Source organism: Capsicum annuum, chromosome 5 (genome assembly GCF_002878395.1).
Source record: "Capsicum annuum cultivar UCD-10X-F1 chromosome 5, UCD10Xv1.1, whole genome shotgun sequence".
In the NCBI taxonomy this organism is placed as follows: domain Eukaryota; kingdom Viridiplantae; phylum Streptophyta; class Magnoliopsida; order Solanales; family Solanaceae; genus Capsicum; species Capsicum annuum.
Genome location: NC_061115.1, coordinates 217021785 through 217046180, shown reverse-complemented (window position 1 = coordinate 217046180; position 24396 = coordinate 217021785). Strand labels below are relative to the sequence as shown.

Genomic DNA, 24396 nt, shown 5'->3' with positions numbered 1-24396 from the left:
ATTATAAACTTTAATTTAATTTGTAGGGTTACAAAACTTTTGGTCCCTTAGCTATAAGTAAATTTTGATTCAACACATTTAACCTTTAACTTAATTCATAACAAAAACTACACTACGAATTGTGCAAGTCAAAGTGATGATAAAGGAAAAGAGTATAGAAAATAATTATAGGAGAACTCTCACATGTACATGTAGATATCTTGCACGGGTAGCAACTTCTTCTTGCAAAATAAGCAATATTCAAGAAATCCATAGATAGTTTTCACTTCGGAACAGGGTTTGATTGGGCTACTAGTTTTGTTACCAACCTGTGACATATTTCTTTTGCTACCACCGCCTTCTTCTTCAAGTACTACACTTTGTCCTGTGCTGCTCAGACCTCTTATTTTTTATTGATTACCCTCTATGCCTAAAGGAGTGGTATTTATATACGCACATTCTGTGTAGTTTAATTTGTAGGAAAGGGATAGAGTTATAAGTATGATCTTATCCGAATTCAATAGTTTTGACTCAGATTCTTTTAAAAGCAAAATAATTAATTTTGAATAGAATAAAAATTAAAAGGCGGTTCTAGTCAAACTCATAAAATTTAGATTGCGAATCTAATCTCACTTGTAGCTAAATTTATCATTGTTTTTATCTTTTGACTTCTGTTTTATTGTCTTGTTAATTTCCCTTGTAGCCAGATTTTTCCTTGTTCTTATCTTTTCACCTTGTTTTGTCGACTTATTTCCTAATTACACTACTTTGTAAGTAGGGGATAAAAAACTTAGGCATAATGCATAAACATATCCTTGAATTCAGCCTTGAATTGGCATCTATGCACTCCAACTTGGTATGTGTACAAGTCCTTTGTGGCATAATACACGTAAAACGTCATGTAGGAGGCAAATGTGTCTACTTGTTCAATTTTATACAAGATTAAGTGTCTACTTGTGTTCACCCAATGTTGGAAGGCGCAGATGCAAGATGAAGCCAAGTTAAAGGACACGCTTATCAATTTTGCCAAAAGCTTATGAACTTAGTTCGGCCATAAACACAGATGATTTAATAGGAACATTAATAGAAATTAAATGAATGATTTACTCACAATTTTTAGTTCAACAATAAAAGTCGTAGTAGCAAACAAAAGCATGATATAAGCAGAAAAAGATAAGGACACACTATTTTTCAAACATGCTTTCGTTGATTATTAAAAGTTTCCCGATTATTAAAAAAACAGTATCACAATAATTATTATCACCTAACTTTCCCCTAACTACAACGCAATGAAACGAGTAAAAGAAGATGGCAAAGCAAGAGTAAAAAAATAAGAACAAGAAAAAATCTAACTACTATGACAAGTGAGATAAATTTTGCATTTCAAATTTTATGAGTTTGACTAGGACCGTAGCAATTCATTTAATTAAACTTTATTCAAAATTGATTATTTTCGTTTTTAATAGAATCTGAGCCAAAACAATTGAATTCGGATAAGATCATACTTATAACTCTATCCCTTCCTGCAAATTAAACTACAACAAAATATTTGAATATAAATACCACTCCTTCAGGCATAGAAGGTATTCAAAAAAAATCATAAAAGGTCAAGGGCAATGCAGGACTAAGTGTGGTACTTGAAGACAAAAAAAGTGTTAGGTGGAACCCAAAGAAACATGTTAAAAATTGTTAACAAAGTTAATGGTCGAATCAAACCCTGTTTCGAAAAGAAAACTAATAGTGGTTTTCTTGAATTTTGTTCATGGTGCAAGAAGCAGTTGTTACCCGAGCAAAATATCACATGTACATTTGAGCCTATAATTAATTTCTTCACTCTTTTCCTTTATAATCACTTTAACTTACACAATCGATAATGTATTTTTTGGTATGATAAATTTAAGTTGCAGGTTAAATATGTTGTATACATATTTATTCATAACTGAGAGACCAAAGTGTTATAAGACTAAAAATTAAGTTAAAAATTTGTAGTCATTGTTACCATGAATTGGTTTTTTTGTCTGATGATATATACTTAAATAGACAGAGGTGATAGCCATTTTGTAGCATGAAAGTAGGAGTAAGCAGATTTTTAAGGATGAACAAGAAACTACAAAGACAAAGCATAAACGGGCAAATTTGATACCTTTCTCTCCTTCGAAGAATTCGAGATCATGCTTTAATCTGATGTTCTTTTCAGCCTTCTAGTTTTATCATCGCAACATTTTATTTGACTATTGTGTCCTGTTCCTTTTTTTATACTAGTGTAATAAGCGGATTCAAGATTTGAACTTTTTGAGTTTGAATTTAGAAATTATATTACCTCTTGTCTAATTTACTGAGATTGAAGTCTATTATTCGTACTTATTTAATGTGTTTTAAAGAGATATAAATTATATCTTCTTCAAGGAGTAGAGGCATATTTTAAATATTTTATTACAAAGAGGGACAATTTGATAATAACAACTTATATTTTTTTCTACCCTCTAAGTGATAGAGGTGAGTCATTGTTTCGGTTTGTTTTGGTAAGCACACATTTTGTTGTGTCATTGGTCTTGTATTTACTCGATGGTTCATAGATCAGTATTAGTCTCTGAGCGTCAAATGAAGTAACATTCAGACACACGTGAGCCGATAAGCGAGCTAATTTCAACAGCTGAAGTGATAGTTTGACTATATAAAGTTGGAGTCATTAATAGGCCAAATAAATAGATAGACCAAAACACTCGTCTTGAATATTTTATTGAACCACCTAAACTAAGTCAATGACCATTTGAACACCTAATCTATTCTCAAACTGTGTCAATTGAACACATATTTCACAATGCGGCTGGGTAAACTACATTCAAACAGTATCGGTATTTATTGGGTTAACGTAAACACCAAAGATATAAGAATTGTGAAATTTACAGAGATAATGAAAACAGAGAAGCCATAGAAGTATATTTGCTCATTTTTCAACAATTAGAGAAAACGGTTACATTGCCTGCAACTGTTAGTTGCAGGTTCTATTTATAGACTAGAGTATACCTTCTAGAATAGTCTAGAAGAATCTCAAGTCTTAGCTCAACTACATCACACTTATAGCACATGATTATCAGCTCACCACTCGGCTCCACATAATCAATTATCTAACTCTTAACCATATTGTACAGTAGCTCAATGTAACAATAACTAACTATCATTAACTAACTAATGGATAACTAACTGATTGAAATAACTTTCAATACTCCCCCTCAAGCTGAAGGGTGCTAAATGTTGAGCACACCAAGCTTGCTTAATAAGTGACATTGTTGATCATGGCCTAAACTCTTGGTTAGGATATCTGCTACTTGATGTTGTGTTGAAATATGTAAGGGCTGGACAAGTCCTTCTTTGATTTTATCTCTGATAAAATGACAGTCGATCTCGATGTGTTTGGCTCTTTCATGAAAGATAGGATTTGCTGCAAGTTGTATAGCTGAGTTACTATCACTAAATAGGATGATAGGTTTGTGAATCTGGACATTCAACTCTGCAAATAGCCCTTCTATCCAAGTAAGTTTTGCCACAGCAGTAGCCATACTCCTGTATTTAGCTTCAGCTGAACTCCTTGAGACTGTGTGTTGTTTTTTAGACTTCCAGGATATGAGTGAGCCACCAAAATGCACCATTTAACCAGTAACTGATCTTCTTGTGTTGGGGCATGCAGCCCAATCTAAGTCACACCAACAAACCAAGTCTGCAACAGCCTTGAGCTTTCAACTAGACACCTTGACCAACAGAACCCTTTAGGTACCTTATCACTCTATATGCAGCCTCCAAATGGAATCTCTTTGGTCTTTGCATGAACTGACTTAATGTTTGAACAGCAAAATTCATATCTGGTCTAGTTATGGTAGCATACATAAGCTTACCAACTAACCTTTGATAAGCAGTTGCATCCTTCAAGATAACATCACCAGTAACTCCTGCAATCGCATCATAATCAACTGATGTAAGTCTAGCATTGGACTCCATAGGAGTAGAAGCTGGTTTTGTACCAACCAGACCAGCTTCTGATATTAACTCAAGAAGATACTTCCTTTGATTCAAGATAACACCCTGTTTTGACCTCAAGACTTCAATTCCCAGGAAGTATTTGAGCTCCCCTAGATCTTTGAGTTTGAACTGCCTGTGCAAGATCTCCTTAGCTTCAATGATCATGGCTTCACTATCACCTGTGATCAACAGATCATCTATATACACCAGTACCACTACCATTTCCTTTGCTCCTTTTAATGTGAACAAGGAGTAGTCATGAGCACTTTGAATGAAACCTGCACCTAATAATGCTGAGGTACGTTTGATATTCCATTGTCTGGAAGCTTGCTTAAGTTCATATAGTGACTTAAGCAATCCACAAACTTTGTGATTACCCTGTTGTTGAAAACCTTAAGGCATTTTCATATATACTTCCTCATCTAAATCCCCTTGTAAGAATGCATTATAAACATCCATTTGATACAATGTCCACCCTTTTGATTCAGCCAAAGCAATCACACATCTGACTGTCACTATCTTTGCCACAGGAGAGAATGTGTCATGATAATCCAGTCCTTCTTGTTGACTGTAACCCTTAGCTACCAGTTTTGCCTTGAACCTTTCAATATCACCATTTGCTTTGTATTTTATTTTGTATACCTATTTTGAGCCAATAGCATGCTTTCCAGGAGGTAAGTCAACTATTTCCCAAGTATTATTCTCTTCAAGTTCCTGGATTTCCTTCTTCATAGCTTGGACCCATCTTTCATGCCTGACTGAAGAACTGAGGCGTATTAAGTTTGAAAACCTGCTCACATAGCATTGATAATTTTGAGTAGTATTCTTGTATGACAGATAATTGGCTATAGCATATCTGGTGCCTTTTCTCTTGCCTGGAACTGCATAATCTTTCATCCAAATAGGCTCCTTAGATACTCTAGGTATTCTTCTAGATGGATGTGTTTCAGAATCTGCATTGTCTATATGTGAATGAACCAAATTCAGTTGTGTGTCAGCTGACATGTCTAATGATGGACCAATTGTAGATGCATCATGATCCAATACTTCTTTATTCAAGATGTGATCACCACCAGGATCAGATGAACAGACTGAGTATTGATCATCACTGATCTCTGGACATAGTGAAGATGGCTCCATGTGTATGTGTACAGACTAAGTATTGATCATCACTGATCTCTGATCTCTGGACATAGTGAAGATGGCTCCATGTGTATGTGTTGACTTCCCCTTTTAACAAATGGAAAGATATCTTCTTGGAATGTGACATCTCTACTAACAAATAATTTAACTGATAACAAGTCCAATAACAAGTACCCTTTCTGAGTAGTAGAAACCCATCAATGCTGCTGGTTGTGCTCTTTCAGTGAACTTGTCACCTCTAGGCAATGTTGAAGCATAGAACAAACATCCTATTACTCTTAGATGTTCTAAAGAGGGTAGTTTAGAGAATAATACCTCATATGGACTTTTACCATCAATAAAAAATGATGGTAATCTGTTCATTAGGTAGACAACTGCCTTAACAGCCAAGCCCCAGTACTTGATAGGCATGTGTGACTGAAATCTGATGGCTCTAGCTATGTTTAGGATTTTTCTATGCTTCCTTTCCACCACACCATTCTGTTGTGGTGTATAAGGATAGCTGCTTTGATCCATTTGGAAGATTCACTTTATCGACTCCTATTTGAGCTCTCTTATTTCTTATGTGAACTACTTCATTATCTGCTACAATATGATGAGTTGCACCAGAATCTACTATCCATTCCTGTTGCTTAGCACGAGAAAATAGACATGTAGCTATACTTGACATGTTAGTCTAATTCATGTCTTGATGGTCCTTGTTCAGAAGCTCCTTATCTGTTTATATTCTCCTTCTGTGAAACATTTTATATTCTCCTTCTGTGAAACATTGTCCCCTAGCTACTGTATTGTTGATTTCCTTATGATCTCCATGACTGATGGAAGCTATATAACCTGCATCACCACTAGAGACTTGCTCCTTTAGACCACTTGATGAATACTAAGCAATAACTTGACTCACATGCTAGTTTCCATGACTATTGTGCTTCCTACACTCCTGAGTACCATGTCCACCACTATGACCCTGGTACATGAAACCTCTTGATCCTCCCGTATTGTTAATTGTTTTTCTTCTCAACTTCCAATCAGCAGGATACCCAATTAGCTTATAACAGTTCTCTCTTGTGTGACCATTTAAATGACAATAGTCACACTTCTTGCCTCTATAGTTTTGAGTTCTATAAGTAACTTCTGAGTTTCTATTCACCTGCATTGCAAGTGGATCAGACTTACCACTTGAAGTAGAATGGCAGGCTAGCTGTCGAATTTCATCATCTGCTATCATAGCATAAGCCTGGTTTAGAGTAGGTGTGACTCCTTTCAATAGAATCTATCTCCTAGCTTGATCATGGAATCATTTAGACCTCCCAGAAACTGTATTAAAATTAGCTCAGACAGGTGGTCTGCATAATCCTTGGACCTTCGACATTCACATGAGGGAGCAGATCATACTCATTCCATAGACTCTTCAGCTTGGTAAAATAAGCAGCAACTAAATCAGTACCTTGTGACAAGGTATTAATCTCCATGTGTAATTGATACACTCTCACACGATTCACCTTATTGAACCTCTCCTTCAGATCTTCCCACACTTCATATGCACTTGTTGCATACACAATACCACTCAACAAATCTTCACTAACTGAACTCATTAGCCAGGACAGTACTATAGCATTGCAGGTCTCCCATTGCTCATGTAATTCCTCTCTATACAAGCCCTTGCTGCACGCACCAGATACAAAACCAAACTTCCTCTTCCCCAGCAATGCGATCCTCATAGATCTACTCCACATTCCATAGTTTTCTGATCCAATCAGTTTGATTGGAATCAATGTGGCTCCAGATGTATCTGAAGCTCCAATGAACAATGGATCACTCTGATCGATCTTTGGCGCCATTGTAAATGCAATGAATGCACTCTAAGAGAGTCAGCTAAACAAAGATCTAATCTCTATCTTCCTGTATCTACAACCTAATGCTCTGATACCATGTGAAATTTACAGAGATAATGAAAACAGAGAAGCCATAGAAGTACATTTGCTCATTGTTCAACTATCAGATTACATTGCCAGCAACTAACTGCTGCAGGTTCTATTTATAGACTAGAGTATACCTTCTAGAATAGTCTAGAAGAATCTCAGGTCTTAGCTCAACTACATCATCAATTATCTAACTAACTCTTAACCATATTGTACAGTAACTCAATGTAAACAGTAACTAACTACCATTAACTAACTAATGCATAACTAATTGAAATAACTTCCAATAAGAATTCTACAAACAAAGACATCCCACTCCACTCTTTTTTTTAAGATAAGGACGTCTTTCATACCACTCATTAAAGTCATATCTCCTCACCCACTCGAGTTAGCAAGAGGCAAGGAAAGAATGAATCAGAAATGCTTACAGAAGGTAAGAGAAAATGTGCAGGTCCGTGAATTTTTGAGTAGATCTTTGTAGCTGGGAATTTTCAAATATTGTAACATCATCGTCATCTGCATCCCTATCAATGCCACCAACAAGCTCAATCAGATTTCAATAGAAATACAACTTTTGAATCCATATAGAAGTACAAAGTGGTTTGTTTGATGCATCATAAATCTATAGATCATATCATTAGACTAGTCTTACTTTCATTTTCAAAGAAAGCAAATATTCGAGAAGTATAATGAAGAACAAGATTTTCCGTCCTAGCCAAACTTTATAATCTGTAAGTATTACACAGGAAGAGAAAGGAAATAATGCAATTTATGACACAACAATAATTGGTCAAATTGATTGGCCACTTTCTTCACTATATAGCTGTAATACAAGTACCAACAAACTGAAATTGATGATGGCCCAAACAAAATTTGGCTATGAACATTTTTCGTGTAGAGCACAACTTGAGATGAGCAACCAAGATATTTTAGAGAACTAACTCCATCAACATCCTCAGGCACAGGACAGCAGGACACCAACAAAAGAAAGTGATAGTAAGATATAACCGGTGAAGTTGTAATAGAAAACTGTCTGATGTCCATTGCAAGCCAACACAAAAGACCTTCTTTCTACAGGGGTACCAAAATGTGATAATTCTATTATATTGCTCCGAACAAGTAGCACAAGGTACACAATGCACAAGTACAGATGCTTTAATGAAGTGACCAAAAGAGGCTTAAGTATACTTTGAGAATTGAAACCTCAGCGCTTAGAAAGAATGAAAACTCAATCAAACTATTAAAGGATCAGTCCCATGTAAACACACACTATTGTTAGTTGCAGACTCTGATTCTCTGGCAAATATACCTCAAGCAGAAGGAAAACGCAAAAGTAGATAATTTGATGTATTAATCTCAAACAGATTACTAAAACAAAGAGCTCTCATTTAAACATGATCAATTTCTAACTCACTTCATCAGACATTTATTTTCTTCACAAGCACATTGATTTTTATATTTCACCAATTAGGCATTTAGAGAAAACTCTACGTGAAACTCTTTGAATGCATCTCACAGGACCACTGCTACTGCTACTGACAGATACCATTCATTGCCTAGAAGATTAGACTAACAATGGGTACAATTTCATAGCGACAACCTTAAGTTCCATCTTCATAAATAACATATAGGAGTTTGACCTACCAGATTATGACATTTCCGGAAACGAATCATAAAACAAACAAAAGAGAAATAAGAGAATTAACTTGGGAGATGTGAAGAAATAAGTTTGAGATAAAATGAGAAGTTTAAAAAGGCTTTAAGTGCATGCATAAGCACAACATCTCCCAACGCTTGTGTATTAAAAGCAAATATAGCCTTTTTCACTACTACAATTCCAATCTATCAGAAACTGGCAAATGGTAAACATTGAGTCTGGCAGCTCATGGGGGGACATGGTTTGGAATAAGATCTTCACCGTTGTACATGTATTGACAAGAGCAATTGCTGATGTGTTCAACTAACAGTTGAATTTACATTAGCACGTTTGTTAAGATAACAAGCACAAACCAAGGTGGAAACACCATAGAAATCCTAGTAATATTGGTTGTAAAAGGCTTTTCACGTCAGTTTTTGTTTTGTTTGGGGGGTTGGGGGGGGGGGGGGGGGCATATCCTGGCCATTTAGTTCCAAAAAGAAACACATTATCTTTTGATAGCTGTTTGAATGCAGGAGCAGAGCCAGGGTGGCAAAAAGGGGGTTCATCAGAACTAGAAAAGATCTAGTGGAAAATATCACATACCTATACATTTTCTTAACTTCTGTTAGCATTTTTCCATTGCTTGAGAAAATATGACTTTTTGTTTAAACTGGTAACTTTGTAAATACATATATTTAAAATCAGGTCATTACCAGGTTGTGCACAACATATTTACAAGAGTACTACCCATATCTTTTTCTTTTAAGAATTAGTACTGTTGTATTTTCAGCTTTAGGAATGCTGGCCACCACAAAAAATGGTTACAAAGAAGTTAGATTCTAGCTTTACAGAGGTCCTACGAAATCTGCTAACTCCTCTACATACTCTACACAGTTTTGTTTACACCAAAAGAAAAGTGTTACCAGACAGTCCTGTTTCACATCATGGACTGAACTGATCCTATCTTTCAAAACGCCTTCCATTTCTCTCCCTCTAGACTTACCACCATATGCAAGAGGTAATTATTCTCTACCACCTTTACTTTTTTTTCTTTTTTGATAATTGTGGTGTCCGCGCCAGCGTGCGCACACCTAGACTAATTCCACGGAATACCTGCCACCTCCCACCAACAACATATACCAGGTAACTCTGTCCACCAAGGCTAGAACAACTGGAAAGAAATTACCTAGTGTTTGTCTCCATCTCTGTTGAGACCTCATAGTGCTCAACCCACTTCATTGAACCACTAGGCACACCTTGGGTGGTGCTATTCACCACCACTTTTTATGAGTTTTACTTCCACCTCTTTTCATCCAACAACTCAACAAATCCATTGTGTGCTCACGCATTGTCCACTACCAATATCTATGATCCTATGTCTATAATGAGTCTAAAACATCAAGATTACAGATAGGATCATTTGACCATATCTGATTACACCAAAAACACAAAATCCAGATGCAATTTAACTTAATCTGTTGCATTGTTTTCTACATTCTAGAAACATTTGCAATCCGTTTCCTTCCAGAATGACCACTAAATGCAAGCTGGAACTATCCTCCACCTACTTCTACTCTTGGCATGAACTCCTACAGTCCCACTTGCTCCCATCTTGATGAGACCCCTATAATCTTCCTAGGCATACACCATGATGTGCCTCTGAGGTTCAAAAACAGCATCTATAGCTGTCCAGTGACCGTGCAATGAATGAACAAATGGTTAACTGTCTTTGCTTTCTCACCACATTGGAAACATCTAAGGCACAAGATTATTCCTCTTTGCATAAGGTTCTCCTGCGAAAGAACTGCCTCCTTTGCCAAGAGCCGTAAAAAATATGTTACTTTGTGTGGTATTTTGATTTCCAAATAATATTCGATGGCCAGATGCTCAGCGGCAGGTTGGTATTGTTCAACCTTCTGAAGCTTTTGCTCACCTTGAAAGAACCATTTTTAAGGCATTGCCACCATAATTCATCACTTCACTCGATCCACTGAACTGTTCAATTTGATTTATGAATACCATTCTTTACACTTCCCAATTATTGAGTTGCCTTCTGAAGTTGAAATTCCACCCTTATGGTGTCCAAAGCTATGCTATGGTCCCTATGTTGGTGATTCACTAAGGAGTGTATCTCTGGAAATAACCTTTCCAGTTTACCTACCTCATGCCAATCATCTTTCCAAAATAGGTATTAACCCCATCCTTCACTTTGATCATGAAAAACTTTTCAGCTCATTCCACAAGACTCTTACGGACCTCCTTTCATACTTGGCTGAAATTACTTTCCCTTAATCTGTGGATGACCCTTGCTAGGATAGGGAACAAGGACATCATATAAGTAGGGCAAGGAATCTAAGACTGAGTTGATGAAAGTAAATCTTCCACCAAGTAACAAGTACTACCTTTTCCACCTAGCCACTTTCTTTTTCCACTTCTCAACCACATTGCCCCATATCTCCTTGGACTTTGACTTTGCTCCTAAAGGCATACCTAGGTAAGTAGTTGGTTGCCAAACTTACCACCAAAAATTGCATTCATGAAATCCATATCTGAAACCTTGCTGATACGATACAAGAAAATTTTCCTCTAATTAATATGTCGTCCAGACAGCCCCTTGAGTAGGACCAGAATCACCCTTAGTACTCTCAACTATTCTTCATCAGCATCACAAGAAAAGAGTGTAGCATTTGCATATTACAGATGAGCCACTTGAAAGTTGTCTCTTCCATCTCTAGCCACATGAAAACATCTTACTTAGCCATTAGTATTAGCAGATTTAACCATCCTATTATGGCCCTCCATTCCTAGTAAAAACAGAAATAATGACAAAGGACCACTTTGTCTGAGACCCTTATGTGAACTAAACCTATTGGGGGTACCATTGATAAGGACTGAAAAAAATCATTGTTAAAATGCAAAGCGTTAACCAATGAATCCATTTTTGTCCAAAACCCACCCTTCTAAGAACTAAGAACTGCTAGCCAACGAGTTTTTTGGAGAATATTTTGTATATGTCACCAATCAAACTAATTGGTCTACAATCCCTTAGCCGTTTAGCACTTTTCTTCTTTGGAATCAGAGCTATAAAAGTGGAATTATAACTCCTATTGAACATTTCTTGCTCATAGAAGTTGTGGAATGCATTCACGATATCCGATTATACCACTTCCCAGCATTTTCTTAAAAAAACCCATGGTTTCAACCCATGGTGAAACCATCAGGCCTGGAGACTTATCTTTTGCACACAAATTTATACTTCTGAACACTTCCTCCTCCTCAAATATTGTTTGAAGACTCTCCTGTTCTTCCAAGTTCCAATGTTAAAACTCGGCAATTGTGGAAGTGATTGGTTGGTCTCCATTGTGCAGTTACAGTGTATAGATTTTGGTAAAAGTCTACTATCTCCTCTCCAATTCTAGTAGAATCCTGAGTTCTCCTTGTACTAACAAGCTCAAAGATAATTAGCAATTTTCGAGATTTAGAATAAATACAAGACCAATTACACAGCAAAACGTGTGCTTATCAAAAAAGAATGCAAAAGCTTGGAAGCTAGAAAAAAATGAAAGTTGTTATTATCAAATTATTCCTCTTTATTATGAGCAAAAACAACATACCCAGTATATTCCCACAAAGTGGGGTCTGGGGAGGGTAGGCGTACGAAGTCCATACCACTAGCTCAAGGTTAGATAAAGCCTTTTTGTTATAAAATATTTAAAATGCCTCTACTCTTTGAAAAAGAGATTCTTTAAATATCCTTAAAATGCAATAAATAATTACGAATAACAGACTTCAAACTAAGTAAATTAGACGAAAGGTAACAAAATTTCTAAATTCGAACTCAAAAAGTTCAAATCCTGAATCTGCTTGTAACACTAGTATTAAAAAAGGAACAAGACATAACAATCAAAACAAAATGTTGCGAGAATAAAACTAGAAGACTAAAAAGACATCGGATTAAATCATGATCGCGAATTCTTCAAAGAAGATGAAGCTATTGAATTTGTCTGATTTTGCTTTGCCTTTGTAGTTTCTTCTTCATCCTTAAAAATTTGCTTGCTCCTACACTCCACGCTACAAAATGGCCTATCCCTGTCCATTTAAGTATGTATCATTGGAAAAAAAGATCAATTCATGATAACAATCATTATAAACTTTAATTTAATTTGTAGGATTACAAAGCTTTTGGTCCCTTAGCTATGAATAAATTTTGATTTGACATATTTAACCTTCAATTTGATTTATAACAAAAATTGCACTATGGATTGTGCAAGTCGAAGTGATAATGAAGAAAAAGAGTGAAGAAAAGAATTATAGAAGAACTCTCACATGTACATGTAGATATCTTGCACGGGTAGCAACTTCTTCTTGCAAAAAAAGCAATATTCAAGAAATCCACTGGGATTTTTCATTTCGGAATAGGGGTTGATTGGGCCACTAGTTTTGTTAACGACTTGTGACTTGTTTCTTTTGGTACCACCAATACTTTTTTCAAGTACTACACTTAGACTTGCCTTATTCAAACCTTTTATGTGTTTTTTTTTTTTTCAGAATATCCTCTATGCCTGAAAGAGTGATATTTATATACGCACATTTCAGTGTAGTTTAATTTGCAGGAAAGGATAGAGTTTTAAGTATGATCTTATCCGAATTCAATAGTTTTGAATTGGATTCTATAAAAGGATAGAGTTATAAGTATATTCTTATCCGAATTCAATAGTTTTGAATTAGATTCTATTAAAAGTAAAAATAATTAATTTTGAATAAAGTAATAGGAATTGCAGCAGTCCTAGTCAAACTAATAAAATTTAAACCTCAAATCTGATCTCACTTGTAGTTAAATTCATCCTAGTTCTTATCTTTTAACTTTTGCTTTGTCGGTCTCTTTTCGAATCTAATCTCACTAGTAGTTAGATTTTCCCTTGTTCTTATCTTGTTATTACTCTTATTTTGTCATCTTCTTTTCCTCATTTTGTTTCTTTGTAATTAGGGGAAAGTTAGGTGATAATAATTACTGCAACATTGTTTTTTTTCAATAACCGAAAAATTATAAAAATCAGCAAAAGCATGTTTGAAAAATAGTTTGTCTTTATCTTTTTCTACTTAAATATCATGTTTATGTTTGCTGCTACAGCTTTTATCACTCTTTTTTGATAACCATGGTGTTAGGGCTAGCTTGTGTGCACTTCGACTAATTCCATGGAATACTTGCCCACCTCCTAGCAACAACAGGTAGTACGAGGTAACTCTTTCCACCAAGGCTAAAACAGATGGAAAGAAATCACTCAATGTTTGTTTCTATTAAGAATTGAACCTGAGACCTAATGGTGCTCAATCCAACTTCATTGAACCACTAGGCCATACCCTTGGGTGCCGCTGAACTAAAATAGTGAGTAATCATCCACTTACTTTCTATTAATGTTCCTATTAAATCACCTGCCTTTAAGGCCTAATTAACTACATAAGCTTTTGGCAAAATAGATAAATGTGCCCTTTAACTTGGCTTCAACTTGCTTTTGTGTCCTCCAACTTTGGGTGTACACAAGTAGGCACTTAAACTATATAAAGTTGAACAAGTAGACGGCACCATATATGGTGTCCTACCTAGCCAATTTTCCTCCTACATGACGTCCTATGTGTACTACGCCACATAGGATGTGTATGGCTACTTGTTCAACTTTATACAAATTTAAGTGTCTATTTGTGCACATCTAAAGTTGGAGTGCATAGATGCCAGCCGAGGTAAAGTTAAAGGGCATGTTTATGCATTATGCCTAAGTTTTTTATATACACTAGCATACTAATATATCTACAAATAGGAACTAAATCTACAAGTAGGAACTATGTAATTTCCAAGTTTACTATTGTTATAAAATTGAAATTTGAATCTTATTAAAAAAAAAGTTCAAAAATATTCCTTTTGTTCATTTTTACTTGTTCACTATTCAAAATACAGATTTGCACTCTTCTATTGTTACTTTTAACATATCAAGAAAAGACAATTAGTTTTTTTCATGTTCTAGCCTTAGCATTAATTACTTATTTTTCAAATCATTTTTCAAGACCTACTCTCGAACATAAATTAATGAGTATTATGGTAAAATGCTCATATAAATCAATATTTCTTAACGGACGTGCAAAGTCCAAAGTGGACAAATAAAAGTGAACGAAAAGAGTAACACTAATGAATTATTATATTCAAAAGTGATATAAAGTGGATGTTACTCCCATAGATCCGCGAGTTCCGACTTGTAGAATGATTAGTATACCAGTGTGTATAGAAAACTTATGACATTGGTTAGGCCTTAAATGCAAGTGATTTAGTAGGAACAAAATAGAAATTAAATGGATGATTTATTCACAATTTTATTTTAGCAATAAAAGCATATCAGCAAAGAAAAACATGATCTATTTAAGTAGAAAAAAATAAAGATATACACTACTTCTCAAACATGCTTTCTTTGATTCTTAAAAATTTCTCAATTATTTAAAAAAGTTAAACGAAAATACATTGTCACAATAATTATTAACCACCTAACTTTCTCCTACTTATAAAGTAGTGTAATTAGTTAAAGAAGAGAAAGCAAGGGTAACAAGATAAGAACAAGGAAAAACCTAACGACATGTGAAATTAGATTCGGGAAAAGAGGACACCAAAGTAGAAGTCAAAAGATAAGAACAAAGATAAATCTAACTACAAGTTATCAGATTAGCGATATAAATTTTATGAGTTTAACTTTAGGACTGCCTCAATTTTAATTTACTTTATTCAAAATTAATTATTTTTGTTTTTAATAGAATCTGATTCAAAACTATTGAATTTGGATAAGATCATATTTATAACTCTATGTCCTTCCCTGCATATTAAACAACAATAATATGAGTGTGTATATATTCCACTCCTTCAGCCATAGAGAGTTCAAAAGAAATATAAAAGGCCATGAGCAAGGTAGGACTAAGTGTAGTACTTGAAGACGACGAAGGTGTTGGTGGTACCAAAAGAAACATGTCACAAATTGTTAGCAAAACTAGTGGCCCAGTCAAAACCTATTCCGAAAAGAAAATTACCTGTGAATTTCTTGAATTTTGTCGATTTTGTAAGAAAAAGTTGCTACCCGAGCAAGATATCTACATGTACATGCGAGATTTCTCGTATAATTAGTTTGTTTACCCTTTTCCGTCATCATCACTTTAACTTGTACAATCGATAGTATAATTTTTGTTATGATAAAATTTAAGTAGAAGGTTAGATATGCTGTATAAAAATTGTATTCATAACTGAGGGACCAAAAGTTTTATAATCTTACAGATTAAGTTAAAAGTTTATCATCATTGTTATCACGAATTGGTTTTTGTTCTGACAATATATACTTGAATGGACAAGGGTGATGGACCATTTTGTAGCATGGAGTGCAGGAGCAAGTAGATGTTTAAGGATGAACAAGAAACTACAAAGACAAAGCAAAATTACGCAAGTTCGATGGTTTCATCTTCTTCGAAGAATTTGACACCATGCTTTAGTCTAAGGTTCTTTTTAGCCTTCTAGTTTTATCCTCGCAATATTTTATTTTGACTATTGTGTCTTGTTTCTTTTTTTATACTAGTGTCATAAGCATTTAAGATTTGAACTTTTTGAGTTTGCATTTAGAAATTCTATCACGTCCCGTATAATTTACACAGTTTAAAGTCTATTATTCGTACTCATTTAGTGCGTTTTAAGGATATATAAATTATGTCTTTTTCAAGGAGAAGAGGCTTATTTTAAATATTTTATCACAAAGAGGGACAATTTGATAATAACAACTTATATTTTTTTCTAGCCTCCAAGTAATAGGAGCGAGTCGATGTTGCGATCTGTTTTGATAAGTACACATTTTGTTGTGTCATTGATCTTGTACTTATTCCACCGGTCAAAGATCATTATTAATCTTTGAGCTTTAAATGAAGTAACATTCAAACAAGCGTGAGCCAATAAGCAAGCTCATTTCAATAGTTCAAATGCTAGTTTGACTATTTGAAATTGGAGTCAATTAATAGGCCAAATACATAAATAGCCCCAAAAAACTTGTCAGAGTATTTTATCGAACCACCTAAACTAAGTTGATGACCATTTGAACACCCTATTCTCAAACTGTATCAATTGCACACATATTTCAATATGCAGTTGGGTAAACTATATTCAAACTGTATTAGTATTTATTGGGGTAACATAAACACTAGAGATATAACAATTCTATAAACAAAGACATCCCACTTCACTCTTTTTTTAAGCTAAGAACGTCTTTCATACCACTCATTAAAGTCATATCTCCTCACCTACTCGAGTTAGCAAGAAGCAAGGAAAGAATGAACAAGAAATGCTTACAGAAGGTACGAGAAAATGTACACGTATGTGAAATTTCCACTAGATCTTTGTAGCTGGGAATTTTCAAATATTGTAACGTCATCGTCATCCGCATCCCTATCAATGTACTGACCTCAATCAGATTTGAATAGGAGTACAACTTTAAAATCCAGATAGAAGTACACAAAGTGGTTCATCTCATGAGTCACACAAGAACCTACATGGGAAAAGGTAAAACACGAAAATATCATGATCCGTTGATGCATCATAAATATATAGACATCAAACTAGTCAACCTTTCATTTTCAAAGCAGACAAGTATTCGAAAAGCATAATGAAGAACAGAATTTTCCATCCTCGCCAAACTCTATAATCAGTCAGCATTACCTACACAGTAACAGAAGAAAATAAGCAATTGACGACAGAGCAGCAACTTTGTAATTGTTTTCTCTGTTTTGCCTTTTTGTTTGTTGTGATTGTATTTTTATTCAATGGCATCAAGCCAAAAAAGAGATCCAGCTGTTTTTTGTATGCAAATTGGATATTTTTTATTTTTGCATGAGATTGCTCTCAGTTGAAAAAAGCTTGCGCTTCGCGTTACTCTCATTTCATGCCCTTCTCGCTTTTTTCCGCTTAATGCTCTCCAAAACACCGCCTATAGTTTTTGGTTGAATGTCACTCACTGCTTACAAACTCCTGTCACCCGGGAACTGACTATTGCAACAAGTGCCAGCCTTGATATCGCTTGAGACCAAGGGCAAATAACCCGGTAAAGTTGTACTAGAAAACGGTCTGATCTCCATTGCAAGCCGACAAGGAAATCCCTTTCTTTCTATAGGTATCCAAAAATGTGATAATTAGATTATACTACTCTGAGTAGTTTCAAAAAAGATTATACTGCTCTCAGCAAGTAGTACAAGTTACACAACGGAGAAGTACAGATGTTGACTAAAATGACCGAAAGAGGCTTAAGTATACATTGACAATTGAAGCCTTAGCGCTTACAGAGAATGAACACTATCAAATTAATAAAGGATCACTCCTATGTAAAGATAAAGAGACTATCGTTAGTTCAGACTTTGGTTCTCTGGTATGTATACCTCAAATGGAAGGAAATGCAAAAGTATATAGATTTGATGTATTACTCTCAACTGGATCACTAAAACAGAGAGCTCTCATTTAGACATCATCAACATCTAACCTATTTCATTTAGACATGATCAACTTCTAACGCACTTCATCACACATTGATTTTCTTCACAAGCACACTGATTTTCAGATACGACAAATTAGGCATTTAGATAATACTGTACACGTTCTAATTATTAAAACCATTCATGCCCTAAAAGATTACACTAACAACCTTAAGTTCCATCTTAATAAAAGGCAACGCAGGCATTTACCTAGAATAGTATAAACGAGTTTTACCTAGAGGTGGCAATGGTCAGTTTGGGCAGAATTTGGACGGTTCAATATGGGTTGAGTATATAAATGGGTCATTGCCCAACCCTGCCCAAAGGTTACTTGGGCTAAGATGGGCTGGGTCAAGATGGGCTAAGCAAAGGGGTCAATGCCCAACTCGCCCAACTTCATCCTCCTTATCTGTTTTTATGCATGATTTTGTCCGTGCTTTACATTTTTTCATACACATAAAAATTCGATGAAATGTAGTTAAAATTCATGAGGCACAAACATACATTTATTATACTGTCTTTTTTAAGAATAAACTTGAAAAGGAACTTCATTAATCTCATTTTGTGAGACAGGTCCGTATTCTAAGAATTAAGAGTCAATTCCATAAGTACAGCACCATTAATTTTAAAAAAATTTGTTAATGTGTCATAATTGGTTCATGAAGTAATTTTACATTCATTCTACTAACTAACCACAATGATAACTCGTAGACATTTATTGTTTTGCTAATGGAAATCTCAATTAGAAAAAAACACCAAGTAGATAACTAATTTATTTCTAACTTCATTATTATTGATTAAAAAGAAAAAGAAAATATTGATATTGAAAAATAACTTCTCCCATGATTAAGGAAGAAAGTATTGATACTAAAGTACATCTGACAAATTAAGAGATCAAATGAATAACTATTTGTGAAGTAGCAGTGATGCTATTCACAGGTCAGTTTGGGTATAAACTTTGAGCTGCTTTGGGCTATTAAAAAAGATGGGTTTAGTTGGGTTGTACCCAAACTTAGCCCATCATTAGGGCAATCGATGCCCAACCAATCATAACTTGGGAGGGTTGGTGGGATCAAAAGGGTTTGGGCTGAATTTGCCACCCCTTGTTTTAACTATAAGATTATAACATTTACCGGAAAGGATCATAAAACAGACAAAATAGAAATAAGTGAATTAACTTGGGAGATGTGAAGAAATAAGTTTGAGATAAAATCAGAAGTTTAAAAATGCATTAAGTGCATACATAAGCAGAACATCTCCCAACTACAGTTTCTAATCTACCAGAAACTGGCAAACGGTAAACATTCCACCAAGCTGAGAGTTTGGCAGCTCTTGTGGGAACGTGGCAACAATATTTGAAACAAGACTTTCACTGCTGAACATGTATTCACAAGAGGAATTGTTGATGAGGCCAATAGACTGTTTAATTTGTATTACCATATTTGTCGAGATAACAAGCACATAACAGGCAGACAATGTCATAGAAATCATAGTAATATTGGCCGCCGATGTCTTTAAGATCCTAGAGGATAGGAAAGGTTTTTTTACCTCACTAGGGCGGCAAAGCCATATATGCTGGCCATCCAATTCCAAAAAGAAATACATTATCTTTTGATAGACGTTTGAATGATGTTAACCATTGCCATTTGATCTCTTGTTGTTAGAAAAAATGGTGATGCCACCAAGTTTTATGATTAATGGTATTTTGTTGCAGAAAAAAACAAAAGTTCAAGAGTGTGTTACCACGCTATATGCCAATTTGTTACCAGTACTAGCATAATTCTAATTAAGTTATCACCTAACCACCTTATGCTACTGAACCTAGACATATTCTACCGGGAAAAGTGAAAACCTCAACAAAACTTTTAACCATAAGCTTTTCTTTTGGGCCTTCAAAGATCAAAAGATAGACGAAAACAAGATCTTTTGACAAGTTATTCAACATGCACAAGTACTAATCCGCCCCGACATTCAAAACAAAGCCTGATGGAAGGTTATTCTGCATAGTCCCAAATCTATTGCACATTTGCATATCATTGCAATAGGTCGCTATAAGAGAACAATTAATCTTTAGCTGTTTTACCATACTATCTTCAAAAGCATCAACTTCTTATAAGATAGACCGAAATTTGATTTCTGTTACAAATGTTAATCGATATAATCAATGCAGCACCTCTGTACTTGAAAAAGAAAAAGCTGGAAATATCACAGGAGCAAGCATATATACCGAAATTTTTTTCGAACAATGCAAAGCTAAGCAGGGTCATACTTCTTGTTGAAGTCCTTAATATGTTCTGCTACATCCTTCTCTACATTATGCTTCTCAAATGCCTAAAATATACATGGATACGAACTGTCTATAGCCATGTCAATTTATCAGCGTAGAGACTTAAAATTCTGGACCCTTCATGACTATCAAAAAAAGACACATGTCATATTTTGGTCAAGAAATACACTTTTTTCCCCTTAAATCAAAGATACCAACTTAGACAATAAATAGAGAGCATTCAATCTTATAGTCACAAATTAATTACTTATAAAAATGGAATCTTCATTACAAACAGACGGAATCCCTCTGTCGGGGAAATACACTGCTTACACCTCTAATCAGAGAAATAACTTAGAGAAAGACAATAATCAGGAGATAAGTCTACTCAAGTATTCATTAATTAAATTGATTAATTCGTGATTTCAGTTAGTTATTTTCTTCACTTCGAACATCCATCGTGAACAATCAGAAAATTTGAACTCAATAGTTCTAAATGGAATGGCAAAGAGCGAAATAGTATACAGCAATAGCAATGTCCTTTCGTTAATCCAATAGGTTAGTTCATGATTTTAGTTATTTATTTTCTACTCCCTCCGTTCACTTTTACTTATCACGTTTCGCTTCACGAGAGTCAATTTGACTAATCTTTGAAGCTAAATTGAGTTAAATTTAATTCAATATTTAAATTCATAATTTAAATGTTCGAAAACAATATGAGGAATACTATAAGTTGCAATCTTTTCCATAATGAAAATACATCTTAAAGTGTTGGTCAAAGTTCATACATTTTGACTCTCGAAAGCAAAATGTAACAAATAAAAGTGAACAGAGAGATTAATTTCGACATTCCTTCATGAATCATCAGCAATTTTGAACTCAATTGTACTAAATGCAACATCAAAGAGGGAGAGACTATGCAGCAATAGCAATCTTAACAGCTTCATTCAGGACATCAGTTTCCATATTGGCATTTTTAATGATGAATTTAGATATTCGAAAACTATAAACTATATAAAAAAACACTATTCGTCACAATCTTTCACATATCAATACAATGAAAAAATACATCTTTAGTCAAAGTTCATTCAATTTAACTCTTGAAAAGCTAAACGTGACAAATAAAAGAAAAATGAGAGAGTAATCAGCAATTTTTAACTCAGTAGTTCTAAATGCAACCTCTTTAGAACATCAGGTTCCATATGGGCACTTTTGATTATGAATTTCGATGTTCTAAAACTACATAAAAAATACAATAAATCACAATATCTCTCACATTAATACAATACAACAACAACAACAACAAACCCAGTGTATTCCCACTTAGTGGGGTCTGGGGGAGTAAGATATACGCAGTCCATACCTCTACCTCTGATGAAGTAGAAAGGCTGTTTCCGAAAGACCCCCAAAAAGAAGGGATGCAACACGAGGACTTCCCAGGGGTCACCCATCCTAGTACTACTCTCGCCCAAGCACGCTTAACTTCGGAGTTCTGATGGAATCCGCTGCGTTAGTGCTGGTATGATCGCATCCTCTCACATTAATACAATGAAAAACATATTTTAAAATAAAATATTGATCAAAGTTCATACAATTCAACTCTCATGAAACGAACTGTAACAAGTAAAAATGAAAGCTATTAATTTTTACTTTCTTACTGACATTATAAGTAGTTGAATTCGAAGAGATTTTTCGATCATCGGAGACCGATGTCTTCTTGTTTTCAATCACTTCTTCTCCTTTTTGATGATGAATTTAGAAGTTCGAAAACTATGTAGTAAAATATATTATAAGTCACACAATTTCTTACATTAATACAATGAAAATACATTTTAAAATAAAATGTTGTTCAAATTTCATACAGTTTAATTCTCATAATCGAACTGTGAGAAATAAAAGTGAATTCTCGATAATCGAACTGTGATAAATAAAAGTGAACGGAGCGAGTAATTTTAACTTTCTTACCGACAGTAAAAGCAGTTGAATTCGACGAGATTTTTTCGAACATCGGAGACCGATAAGGAATTTCGATCGTCGGACAACCACTGAACCAAAGCAACTCCGATTCCGACACCGGTTCTCTTCTTGTTTACACTCATTTCTTCGATGAATTTAGATGTACATTAATACATTGAAAAACACATTTTAAAATAAAATGTTGTCTCGATAATCGAACTGTAACAAGTAAAAGTGAAGAGAGCTAGTAATAAAAGCGGTAGAATTCGAAGAGGTATTTCCAATCATCGGAGTCCGATAAGGAATTCCGATCACCGGACACTACTGAACCACAGCAGCTCCGGCCCTGACGTCGGAACTGAAAAATGTTTCGGCCGGCGGCCGGACAGTAAAATAAAAATAAATATATTTTATTGTTTAGTTAATGCTTGTTTAATTAATGCTCGCTACTCAAATATTATAAGAATAAAAATGAGAATTTATCATGAGAATCAAAATAAGAATTTATCAACAATAGAGGAACTAAAAATGAAATCATCCCTTTTCTGATGTTAAAAATTTGGACCTCCAAATGTTTTAATTTTTTATATTTTGAATCTCTATAGTCTATAGTAAAAATCTTAATTCCGTAGCCACGTTAATTATTACATCTTTCGTTTGCTATCATTAAAAAATAATTATTGATATGACAGAGCTGACTAGAAGACCATTTTTGCATATATTTTGTATCGAATCCACTAGCCAAGTGTCTAGGGCTTGGGCCACAGGTAACAAAATGAGGTATAGGTGACACAAATGTTAATTATTAGTTGGATATGATAATTACTTTATTATAGATTAAGAAAGTAGCGAAAGTTTAAAAATAATCCATAAATTTTTAAATTTACACTTTGATCCCAATGCATACCTAAAATAACGGAAAACGAAGGGAAAAAGACGCATTTCTCTCTCTTCTAATTCATTATTGTTTTCTCTCTCTTAGCGATTTTTGTTGTTCATTGTTTCTGTTTTTGCTTCTTTATTCATCATTTTTTGCTTCATTATCATCATTTTCTACTTCATTATCATCTTCATCTTCTTCTTGTCGACAACAGTCAAATTTTGTTTACTACATTACTTTTCACTCTGGCATTACTTCATAGGTGACTTTATTGAGTAAAATTATGATTTTTATTCGTATTTGTCATCTGGGCACAATTCTGTTTTTTCAACAATGGATAGAACCCCGATCATGAATCTAGCATAAGTGCCCACAATTTAAACAGGTCAATCATCTGATGTATCAGATGAGTAATCTGTTGCATCAGGAGATTTATCTATTGCATAAGACATATTATCTGTTGCATCAGACGTATTATCTGTTGTATCAATATGTTTATCCGTCATAGGTGACTTTGGTAAGTAAAACTATGATTTTTATTCGTATTTGTCATCTGAGTACACTTTTGTTTTTCTAACAATGGATAGAACCCCGATCATGAATCCAACATAAGTGCCCATAATTTAAGCAGATCAATCATTTGGTGCATCAGATGAGTAATCTGTTGCATCAAAAAATTTATCTGTTGCATCAAACTATTTATCTGTTCATCGAACGTATTATCTGTTGCATCAGACATATTATCTGTTGTATCAGGATGTTTATCTGTTGCTCCAAACTAATTATCTGTTGCATTAGAATGTTTATATGTTGCACCAGACTAATTATCTGTTGCAACGAATGATTAATCTATTTGAAACAACATAAATCAACCCCTGCCACAAACCCAACAGATAACCAATATGTTTCAACTCTTGCTATTGCTACTGGATTCAAAATTATTCCTTACGTCCAATTACCCGTCTCAAATTTCCTAATTCGATTTCTCATTTTACTTGTCTTTTTCATTAATCAAGAAAAGATTAAAAAAAAAATTCATGTTTTACCCTTTGCATTAATTACT

At 34.5% G+C, this 24396-nt stretch overlaps 1 protein-coding gene and 1 non-coding gene across 32 annotated transcripts in view; both read right to left on the bottom strand.

Moving 5' to 3' along the window:
• Positions 1-23149, bottom strand: part of LOC107853686 — a 32150-nt gene extending 9001 nt beyond the window's left edge. The window contains exons 1-5 of one of the 31 annotated variants that reach the window (XR_007055575.1): positions 22463-23070; positions 20459-20643; positions 17335-17425; positions 17060-17155; positions 7487-7582 (exon numbers count right to left, since the gene is read on the bottom strand). Coding sequence is in view for 11 of the 31 variants with exons in the window: in XM_047412778.1 (XP_047268734.1) it covers positions 12657-12786; positions 17060-17155; positions 22463-22596 (360 nt within the window). In the remaining 20 variants the exon portion in view is untranslated. Of the gene's footprint in view, positions 1-7486; positions 7583-9158; positions 12787-17059; positions 17256-17334; positions 17426-20458; positions 20644-22462 lie in introns of those variants that run through there. The other 30 variants (XR_007055568.1, XR_001669839.2, XR_001669842.2 and 27 more) reach the window with 30 other exon arrangements.
• LOC124898993 lies at positions 21913-22030 on the bottom strand. The gene has a single exon (XR_007056133.1). It is a non-coding gene; the product is annotated as a 5S ribosomal RNA (ribosomal RNA).
• Positions 23150-24396: the final 1247 nt, after the last annotated feature.